This window comes from Ipomoea nil, unplaced genomic scaffold (genome assembly GCF_001879475.1).
Source record: "Ipomoea nil cultivar Tokyo-kokei standard unplaced genomic scaffold, Asagao_1.1 scaffold0519, whole genome shotgun sequence".
Lineage (NCBI taxonomy): Eukaryota > Viridiplantae > Streptophyta > Magnoliopsida > Solanales > Convolvulaceae > Ipomoea > Ipomoea nil.
This window is the reverse complement of record NW_017616947.1, coordinates 2,228,762-2,240,542: the sequence shown is the minus strand read 5'-3', so window position 1 is coordinate 2,240,542 and position 11,781 is coordinate 2,228,762. Positions and strand designations below refer to the sequence as shown.

General features: G+C 37.9%; 1 protein-coding gene across 1 annotated transcript; it reads right to left on the bottom strand.

The window, feature by feature from the left end:
* Positions 1-4,536: 4,536 nt before the first annotated feature.
* Positions 4,537-7,603, bottom strand: LOC109174114 (putative disease resistance protein RGA3). Its single transcript, XM_019323406.1, has 2 exons — positions 5,002-7,603; positions 4,537-4,593 (listed from the first exon to the last, which is right to left on the bottom strand). The coding sequence occupies exons 1-2, from the start codon at positions 7,527-7,529 to the stop codon at positions 4,557-4,559; spliced, it is 2,565 nt and encodes an 854-aa protein (XP_019178951.1). The 5' UTR covers positions 7,530-7,603; the 3' UTR covers positions 4,537-4,556.
* Between the last annotated feature and the right edge of the window lie 4,178 nt (positions 7,604-11,781).

The following is an 11,781-nucleotide window of genomic DNA, read 5'->3' as shown; positions in this document are numbered from 1 at the left end:
ATATAATGTACCTTCAGTACAAAAATAATATATTTTCAGTACAAAAATAATGTACTTTTAATATATTAAAAATGGTGAATCAACGATTTGGTCCCTCACTTATTCGCGACTTGTCAATGTTGTCCCTGAATCACGTATTCATCGATTTAGTCCCCGAAAATAATTGTTTTTCGTCAAATCAGTCCCTATGGCCGTATTCCGTCAAGTCTCAAGCGAGAGCTCGGATTTGCCCTGGGCATTTTGGTCTTTTCACGCCTTCTTCTTCATTCCATCGTCGCCGACGTCAGCTTCACCTCCGATGATGAGTTGTTGACCCCAAACGTCACTCTCCGGCGAGTCATCCAGTCGTGGTGCCGGTTTGCTGCTTCGCCGGGAGGGATCAACTGCCAGGGACCCACCACTGCCATCTCTGCCTCGCCGGGAAAAGGGGAGGTCGCCGCCGCCATCTCTTGAGCAAGGGTCGCCGGAAAAACGAAGCTAAGCTTGCCACGCCGCCGCCGATCTATTTGCTTCGCTGGAAAAGAAAGAGGGGCGGAGGTCGCTGCTCCGATCTGCTGCTTCCGCCTCTTCGTGATTCCACCAGAGAGAGGGAGGGGAGATGTAGGTCCATGGACCTTGTCTCGCCGTTGGATGTTGTTGAAGCCGTACGTGAGTTAGCCGAGAGAAGAAGGGAGAGACGAGAGGTAGATAGGGATTTGTTTGGTTGTTGCTCAGCTTTTACCGAGAGAGAAGAGAGACGGAGCTAGCCGCCGCCTGTCGCCGCGATTTGCCGGGGGATCGCCGGCGCTCGCCGTCGGAGGAGAGGAACGAGAGAGAGAGCTAAGATGGAGAGATACGGCAGAAAAGGGTTGTTTGCTGAGATTCTCAAATTGCATGATAAGGAATGGAAGAATTCTCCTTGTTTACCATTGGATTTGATTCATAACACCATAAGGGGGCGTTTGGTTCACGGAATCTTGGATTACCTAGGTCATTTGAGTCTGGTAATGTTATATTACCTTGTTTGGTTCAAGTTATGAGATTACCAGGTAATGTTATATTACCTGAAAGCTGATGTGGCGGTAATGTTTCAAGGTAATGTGATTACCCCTATTTTTTTAGGTAATCTTAGATTACCTTGAATTATTCCAACTTTGCCCTTGTTAACTAATAATAATAATAATAATAATAATAATAATAATAATAATAATAATAATAATGAAATTAATATATGTTTATATAATCAAATATACATATGTGTATATTTATATATTTAGTTTTTTTTTTTAATATTTAAATTTTGATATACATTCATACATATAAATAAATAAATACACACACATAATATATATATATATATATATATATATATATATATATATATATATATATATATATATATATATATATATATATTATTGAGGGCATTATTGTAAATTGATTCATATAACCTAAAATATAACCCTGAACCAAACAAGGTAATATTATATTACACCATCCAAACCAAACACACAAGGTAATCTTACATTTCCAAAATCTCACATTACCTTCCAGGAGGTAATCCTATTACCTGGGGTAATCCAAGATTCCGTGAACCAAACGCCCCCTAAGTGTTAATTAGGCAAGCCATCGGAGGTGCAGCTGACGTCGGCGGAAGAGATGGAGCTCCCTCCGGCGAGCTTGAGCTTCTCCGGCGAGTTTGGTCAGAGTTAATGAAGAAGAAAGCGTGAAAAGACCAAAATGCCAGGGGCAAATCGGAGCTCTCGCCTGAGACTTGACGGAATACGGCCATAGGGACTGATTTGACGAAAAATAATTATTTTCGGGGACTAAATCGATGAATACGTGATTCAGGGGCAACATTGACAAGTCGCGAATAAGTGAGGGACCAAATCGTTGATTCACCCTATTAAAAATGTACCTGATATTTATGGTCCACATAATAATTTGCCAAAGAGGGCTGAGACTTGAGAAGTTGTGAGGCAGAGATGAGAGACGGCCAAGAGAGAGACAGTGAGAGAGAATGGTAATTGTTACCAACAAGATCAATTAATAAATGCTCTTTTATGACGATTCACATTTCCATGAAACATAAGGGTATTTGTGACACAACAACAATTGTCGACTTTGTCGCATGACAATTAGTGCACTCATTATACAATGTATGGGATGGTCACATTAAGAAAGGAGCTAATACCACAAATGGTCATCTGATTATTGAGGTAGTACTCCTTTTAGTCCCCAATTTTCAATTCGACCAAAAAACATACCTTGACTTTCATTTTTTATCACAAATAGTCATCAGTTAAGATTTCTATTAAATTGGTGTTAAATTTAAAGGTATTATCGTGAAAAAAAAAATTTGCCACTAAATCATTGAGTTGAAATATGATTTAGGAATGAAGTAAACCTATATATCAAAAAGAAAAGAAATAAAAACGTGTAATGGTACTATTGTCCTGATTTTTTAGCCCTCTGTGGAAGACGAATGACGGTAGTTTCAGTGCTAAGAGCGTCGCTCACGGACATTTATCTTGATGGAATAATCGCGGAGCGGGTTCAGAGCAAGGCAATAAGGAGCGGGTCAGACCCGGTATCAAACGGGTTACCCACGACGCGTGGCGAACACCCCGGGGTCGGCCCAGCATGGGACCGGCTCAATGTCGATGCGGCCTCCATGGACTCGGCCTCATGGGCTTGGCCCCATGGGCTCGGCCGAGTCCATGACTGGCCCCTTGGCCGAGCTCCGTGCTTGCCCAAGGGGCCGGGTCCTCGCGTGGAGCGAGTCCCGCGTCGGTAGTTGCGGCTCCTCCCGCGTACCCCGGGCTAGTAGCAACCAGGAGTATAAAAACACTCCCCGGTGTCCTATTCAAGCATCTTTTACCTTCTTACTATAGTTGTCTTGTTGTTACACGTCCTGAACCTCTGTAATAGCATTATACATCCAATTAATACAATATTCGTCCCCGTGACGCTTATTCGTACGTTATTTCTACCCGAGCGCCCGGTCTAGTAAAAATGGAAGGGCAGTCTAGTCCGAGCAGGGCATAACACTTGGCAAATTCAAAGAAATGGGCTACGTCCACTATCCCCGCTGGAACACTCTGGAGACCAGACCAGCAGGTGAGCGCGTACCCGGACGAAAGTTGGCTGGCTTAGGAAAAGCAACCAGACTCTATAGCCGGCGCATCTCTGACCAGGTCCCCTTCGGGCCTTGGTTGGGCGACCATGCTCAGTAGGCGGCGTGTCATCGCTCGGGTTTCCCTCTGAGGACTTGGATGGGCGACCAGGCTTAGCGGTCGATGTGTCTTTGCTTGAGTGTCACAGCCTCCCTAACCGGGCTACCTCATCAGGCGGCCAGTGCGCCCCCGACCGAGTGCGCGCCCAGAAACGGTGAGCGGCGAATTCTGCGGAGATTCCTTTCCTTATATGGCCAGCAGTGATTACGGCGGATCCCCTAGAAGATTCGGTTCCGCCTTTACCCTACTTTCCTTGTAGGAAGCTTATTCCTTTTTGTATAAATACCCCCATGGGGTCACCATGTAAAGGATCGAATTTTCTGACTACGCAAAAAAAGCACGTGATGCTGCCATTTTCGGCAATATTTCTTTTGTTCTCGCCGAAACCCTAATATTTTACGATAGTGTTGGTCCGCCGAACGGCTACCTCTAGGCCGTAAAACCAACAGGTAAATTCGAAAAAGAAACTAATATTATTAATTGACTGAAAATATAAAATGATCCTAATGGAAAAGGAAACGACAATTAGGCAAATTAAAAAAGGAAACGAATATTATTAATTGACTAAAAATTATAAAGATCCCTAATTGATTGATATTACTAATTTATAATTCTCACATTCTCTACCTATAAATACAATGGATTTGACAATGGATTTGTGACTAAAAAAATTGTAATTCTTCATTTTGCACTGCCTCCCTCCTCTTCTCGTGCTGGTGACTCTCTAATTCCCTTCTTCCACTGCACAGTAAGAAATCATATTACAACTTTATAAATTGATATGTAATATGCATGATTATATAGTAGTTGACACTATATAATTGTCTAAATCATATTACAATATTACTTTATGGTAATAATTAAATGTTGTAGCAGCAAGCCGTCGTGAACCACCGTGAGAACGCCGAGGTCTTCACCGATCCGTATATATACAAATTATGCTTATCAATATAGAATTCTTCAAGAGAACTTATACGGTTGCGACGAAGAACGTGAAGGGGCAGGTGGCGGCGGCGGCCTTATTGTTGGTGATGAGGAGAGAGGCGGAGGAGTTGACGAGGGAGGGCGGCCCAAGTGGAGGAAAAGCGGTGAAGAGGGATGTTTTCTAGATGAGAGATCCCAATCAAGATGGGAAATTGGATCCCAAAAACTCATTTTCATGACATTGATATTGCACAATATTTTTATTAATTATTTCTAACCTAATTATTTCCTAACCAAAATTAATGTATCAAAATATTAATTATTTATTAACATAATTGCCTAATATTCTTATTTTATACATAAGGTATAATATTATTAGTACAAAATAATTCTACAAACAGTAGGCACCTTCTTTTAAACATTTTCTTCCCCTTCAATTTCTTCTCCTTCACTTCACTTTCGAACCATTTTTGAAAAAAAAATTACTAATAAACCAGATCCATCCATGCAAAGTAGAAGAGAGACAAATCAGTGAATTCAAGTGCATAAGTGATGAAGAAACCATATGTTTATGAATGTGTACATAGATTGAAGAGATATAAGAAATCCTAATACAGGAAACAATCATACGGTGGAAGTTTGCATCAGGGCAGTACAGGCACCACCACAAAGTCACTCAAACAGTCAAAGTACAAAGCTTAATTAGCTTTGCGATCCCCCAACATGCACAATCTGATGTTAAGGTGTCTCTTGTTTACCAATTTGCCAATCCTTCAGCTAGTGTAGTATTTGCAAATTATTCAAAGAGTAAATTGAATCACATAACTCCTCCACATTACTCCTACTTAAGTTAATATACCTTAAATTCCGCAAATTTTCAATCCCTTCAGGTAGTTTAGAAAGACACTGACATCCTGTAAGATTTAGAATTTGCAAGTTATCCAAAAAGCAAATTGCATTAGGTAACTCTTCTACTTTGCTCCAACTTACATCAATGTATCTTAGATGACGCAAATTTCCAATCCCTTCAGGTAGTCTAGAAAGATGTTGACATCCTCCAAGATTTAGAATTTCCAAATTATCCAAAGAGCAAATTGTATTAGGTAATTCCTCTACTTTGCTCCAATTTAAATCAATGAATCTTAGATGACGCAAATTTCCAATCCCTTCAGGTAATCTAGAAAAACGCTTACATGCTCTAAGATTTAGGGTTTGTAAGTCATCCAAATTGCAAATTGTATCAGGTAACTCATTTATATTGCACTTACTTAAATCAATGTACTTTAGGCGACGCAATTTTCCAATCCCTTGAGGTAGTCTAGAAATACGCTTACATCCTCCTAGATTTAGAGTTTGCAAGTTATCCAAAGAGCAAATTGTATCAGGTAATTCATCTATATTGCTCTTACTTAAATCAATGTACCTTAGGTGAGACAAATTTCCAATCCCTTCGGATAATTTGGAAAGACATTCACATCCTTCAAGATCTAGAGTTTGCAAATTATCCAAAAAGCAAATTGCATCAGGTAACTTCTCTACTTTGCTATAACTTAAATCAATGTACCTTAGGTGATGCAAATTTCCTACTTCCTTTGGGAGTTTCTGCAGTTTACAGCCACGCAATCCTAATACTCTCACAGATTTCAAATGATTGAACAAATCATGTGTAAGTTGTTCTGGAGAGAGGTGTTCAGCAAAAAAGCTGCAAAGTTTTCCAATGACATCACAAATGGAAGCCGGATCCATAAGCCTTCCGGTTTTCTGCCATGACAGATGACGTAATTTTTCAATTTTCACCTTATCTTCATGTCGACTGCCAATACTGTAACATTCATTTCTGGTACAAAACTCGGCAAAATCATACACTATGTCATGCATTTTGCAAGATATGATGTTGGAATTCCTGTCATCTTTCTCCAAATCTTGGAACAAAGAACGCATTGCTAAATTTCCAAAAACCTCCCGGCCTTTTTGTTCCATACGATCACTACTGCCATTTGTTGTTGTGAGATAACCTTGTGCCATCCAAATTCTGATGAGCTTATCTACCTCTATTTCATAATCCTTGGGAAACACAGCACAATATGAGAAACATCGCTTCATCTCTGAAGTTAAATCATCATAGCTTAGATACAAATGAGGAAAGAGATCTGTTTCCACTTCCTCCAAATTCCAAAATTTAATATCCAGCTTAGATAAAACATTTTGCCATTCCTCTTCAGTGTCTTTTAAACGTAGCAGGCTTCCCATGACCTTAACAGCAAGTGGCAATCCTCGGCACCTTCGAGCAATTTTCTGACCAATATCTTTCAGTTTCTCAGAATAAGCCTCCCCGCTTCTCCCGGAAAATGATATCCTGCTAAGCAACATCCAAGCATCAAAGTCGGATATGAGCTTCACCCGATGCAGATACACACTTGCCATCATTCTTGCAACCCTCTCACTTCTTGAGGTCACCAAGATTCTACTCCCGGGGAGTCCAACCTTAAGAGAGTTCTTCAATGGCTCCCACTTTGAATATTGCTCTGTCCACACATCATCCAACACAAGTAGGAACCTTTTCTGTGACAAAGTGCTTTGGATTTTTTCCAGTAACACTTGCAGTCGATCAGAAAGATTTTCGGAGCTTTTAGTGGTTGACTCAACAATGGCTTTTGCAATCTTGATCTGGTCAAAAGGGTGTGAAACACAAACCCACACCCTTTCATGAAAATGAGTCTTTATCTGTTGATCCCCATACACTAGTTGAGCAAGTGTAGTTTTTCCAATCCCTCCCGCGCCCACTATGGAAATAACAAGGGGACCATTTCCATTTCTGATTGCTTCTTCTCCCTCGTCATCCTTCACCAACTCTCTAATTACATTACTGGCATCAATATCCCGACCTTGAATCTCTGATGCATCCACAAATGAAGTAGTAGTAGTGGCTACTCGCTTCGATTCTTGAACGTCAGAATTGTGAGTTACAGCAACAAAATTGTACAGATCTTTGTCTTTCATAACCTGATCAAGTCTGGAATCAAGTTTCTTTATTTTCTTGGCAATGTCTCGATGCATAACAAACCTTTTGAAATGGAAACAGGAAGAAGAAGCTGCTGGCAGGAAAGACCTCTCCATCTGTTGTCTGCGACTTCTGGTGTTCCACTCGTCCAGAACATCTTCCACTTCGTAGCAAAAGTCTTGGATCTCTTCCACCCACAGCTTGACGCCCTTTTCCTTGAAGCTTCTCCTCTCGGCATCACCCAACACCTCCCTGATTTTCTTTAGCTTTGATGAGAGGTTTTTGATCTCCTTCTCCACACCCAACACTGTTCTTAGCTCCCGGATTTGGTCCTTGATGATGATGAACAGCTGATCCACAACACTGGAGATAATACCGTCCGTCATGATTGGCTGTAGTGGAGACTTTAAGAGATGATAAGGTTTGCGTGTCTATGTTGGTATGATATATTGATATATCATTCATATGATGCCTCCATGAGTACATTATAAAGGTTTGAGAGTCCAGTCGGTGTATGTGTATATATATATGGGTGTGCAAATTTTGATTGGTGAAAACTAGGCTAATTATTTTATAACTGTTTTTAATTTAGTTAACAATATTAAATTTTTACAAATTTTGATGATCAAATTAAGATAGGATGAAAAGGAGAATTGTGAATTGAGGTCGATTTTAGGGCTTAAATTTATTTATTTATGCTCAGATTGGAATCTTAAGTTGAAAAAGTCAAAAATGCCCTTAAAAATTTTAAATTTCTGGATGTTTTAAATAGATGGGTGACCGACGTGATGAATTTTTGTACTAAAATAATAGTCGTGGATTAAAATTGGTACTTAAACAATAGTCTTGGATGAAAATTGGTAGGAATTAAACATGTAGACCAAAACTGTCATTTTGCTAATACTCGTGAGACTAAAATTGGTATTTGCTCTTCTCATAATGATTACTATAATTTAAATTCAATATTTAAATTATTTTGTAACTGATCAAGAATTTATTATATTAATAAATACAATATTTCTAACTTCTGAGAACATATTACAATGTTCTATTACTTGGAAAATTTCCCAAAACTTTTCAAAGATATCGCTCCCTTCCGGAAGATATCACTCTCTTCCGGAAGAAATTGCTTCTTTTCAGATGATATCACCCATGGGCGGACTCAATATGGGGGCAGTTTCCCCCACTCACCCCGCCCCCTCCCCATATATAATCCTTGTATGTATATATGTATATATAGTACATGATTTATTATAAGTATAGAAAAATAGAGAATGGTTAACAAGAGATATGCTAGATCAATCGGCAAAGGATGTATTTTATCTTGAGAAAGGACATGGGTTTGAATCCTTCAACACATGCTTGGCTCTCTTTCGTTGTTATTAAGTTCTCTCTTTCACACTTATTAAGTGCAAAATATTTCAACTTTCAACACAGCTTTTTTTTTTTCACTATTAATATTATAAAATATTAATAATGAGTCTATTATATAAATTTTTTTTATTATTATTAATAAGATGTGTGATTTATAATGTGTTTTTTATTCGAATTATTTTATCAAGTTAATTATGTTTCATATTTTGTTATGAATATTTTTATAAAGTTTTGGTGTGTTTTATTTTTCGTTCATATCTAACAATATTTATAGTTATACTTCTTAAGTGTTTCATTTTTTTTTTCAAACTATCTCCTTTTATTTTAATGTGTCGCCCCCACTAGAGAAAATTCTTGGATCCGCCACTGATATCACCCGTTCCGGATGATATCACTTCTTCCGAAAGAAGCCGCTTCAATTCCTTCTGGTACACATTCCTAAGTACTTCTGGAAGATACCGATTCCTTCCGAAAATCTTTTCAAGTACATTTATCAACATTCTTGATCAATTAAACATAAATATTGAGTAATATTTTCAACTCCACAATCCTAAAATATTATTTATGTCCGATAGACACGATTAAATAAATATATTTAATCATTTACTATATAAATATCCAACAATTAATTTGGTTTGAAAATTTAATTAACTAAATCAACTTTTTGACCAAAATTTTTATGGAGACATTTACTTAATTAGGCATTTATTTCTTCTCTTTGGTAGTTGGGGAATCCATATGGGTCTATGTCAATCAATTTACAAAGTTAACCATCGATACAAAATTCTTTTGTTAAGTATAGTGAAGGTTTATTTTTTAATACATTGAACCTTTATTTTTTTATACTGAATATTTATTTGTTGATATATTACTTAAAATAAATATTCAGTATATTAAAATTAAATATTTATTTGTGATCCTAATTACAATATTAACGATGATCCGCACTATAATTTGCGAGTCCCTGTCTTGTGGACACCTTACAGCTAGGCATTGATTTCTTTTCTTTGGTAGTTGGGGAATTTATGTGGGCTTTGCTTCCCAATTTTATTGGTTCTCTAATTAGGTAGGGACAATCTAGTGTATCATATTTGACCACCTTTTATTATTATTATAATAATTAGTAGTTGCACCCGTGCGATGCACAACTATATATATAGTATGATATATATACAGTATAGAATATAGTTATTGGAAGCTGAATAAATTTGAAATGAAAAACTTGTAATTTTATTACACATTGATGAATTTAGTAATTTTATTAGACATTGTTGAAGACTTCATTGTTGAACCAATGTGATGCATGGCTACCTATATAGTACATAGAATATTACGTATAATATAATAAGAATAAGACACATAGAATTTTAAAAAATACTAAATTTTAAATAATAAACTGTGGAATGTTATTATACATTATTGAAGATTTCGTCGTACACAACATTTTTAGTCGTACTAAGACATGGTACATTTTCTTCGCAAATCAAAATTTTCAAACCCCTGGGGCTACTAACTCTTGAAACAGCTACGTACAATTGTCCATGGTTAAAGACAGGTTTTTTCAACAACAACCCCACTTTAGCAAGTGTTTGTCCTTGACTTTTATTGATTGTCATGGCATAGGATAGCATCAAAGGGAATTGCTTACGTTGAAATTTGAAAGGCAATCTTGGATCTGACGGTGTAAGTGACATCCTAGGAATTAATACTCTGATTCCTGCATTTGTACCGCACATGATCTTGCCTTCCAACACGTGGTCAGCTAACCTTGTAACAATCAACCTTGTACCGTTGCATAATCCTAGTGTGTGATCAATATTTCGCAAGAGCATAACAGGTGACCCAACTTTCAAAGTCAAAGCATGATTTGGTACTCCAGAACATCTGAGGCCATTCAAGAATTCCGGAGTGTGCAAATCCGCTAACATGTTAACATTTGAATCTGACTTACACACAGAATCACAACTCAAGTATGTCTTACCCTCAGCCGGATTATGATCATTCATATATTGGTTAACGACATCTACCACATCCAATGTTGGAGCTAAAATTGCACTATCATTAAGATATGACAAATCGCCAATTCCCAGTCTAAAATTAGGGAATGTGCTATCAACAATTGTAGCAATAGGGTCATCCTCGCACTTTAACAACAAATGTTCTGGAACAGTAATCTCGGACTCACCATCACGTTGACTACCAATTGTTCCGTCACCTATATTAGCTATCCATTTTGCAAATTCCTCGATCTCCTTACCCTCGTTTTCTGATTGAACACTTCTCAATCGTAGATTCTTAGTCAGCCTAAAAACTTTACAGAATTTCCAGAGATATGATGAGCTAATGCTTGCTCGAACTATATCCTGTCTGGTACCCTTTGGAATTACTGGTAAAATTTGCCTGAAATCGCCACCAAAAACAACTTTTTTACCACCAAATGTCATATCATAACTCCTTGGATTTATGAAGCGCAACAGATCCCGCATAGTTCGGTCCAGGGCTTCAAAACAGAATTTGTGCATCATTGGAGCTTCATCCCATATTATCAACTTGGTTTGCACAAGGAGCTCTGCCAGTTGACTGCCGTGACTTATATTGCATGTGGAATCTTCATTAACAGATATCGGTATAGCAAACCGAGAATGTGCAGACCTCCCACCAAGTAATAAAAGCGAAGCTATGCCGCTAGATGCAACATTTAACACTATTTCACTCTTAGACCTTAATGCGGAAGACAGTGCTCGCCACAAAAAAGTTTTACCGGTCCCTACATAACCATAAACGAAGAATAACCCCCCCCCCCCCTCTTGGCGATCAATATCAGTTAAAACTTCATTGTATATGACCTTTTGTTCTTCTGTTAATTGCCTTACCAATTCCTGATTCTCTTTCTCCTGTTCGCCACATTCGTATGCTAATTCTTCTTGAATAAACCTATTTGCAATAACGTTTAAGGCCCCAAAATTTTCCGTAGGCATTTCTGGATAGTCCTTCAAACTCTTACCATGAGTAGATAATAGCTTCTCAATCTCTACTAAGGCAAAGTTCATCTTGTGCGAATCGGTCAACACAAAATCTGCATAAGTTTAGATAACAATTTGGTGTTATAAGACACCTACGTTAAACTTGAATTAATATTGTGTTATCAGTATTAATAAAATAATTTGTATAATGTATGATTACCTCTATTCTGCAGTTGTTTACGGACGTTGAATTGTGCATCATCTGATAAATGTTGCCACACAACATACCAAACTATTTCCG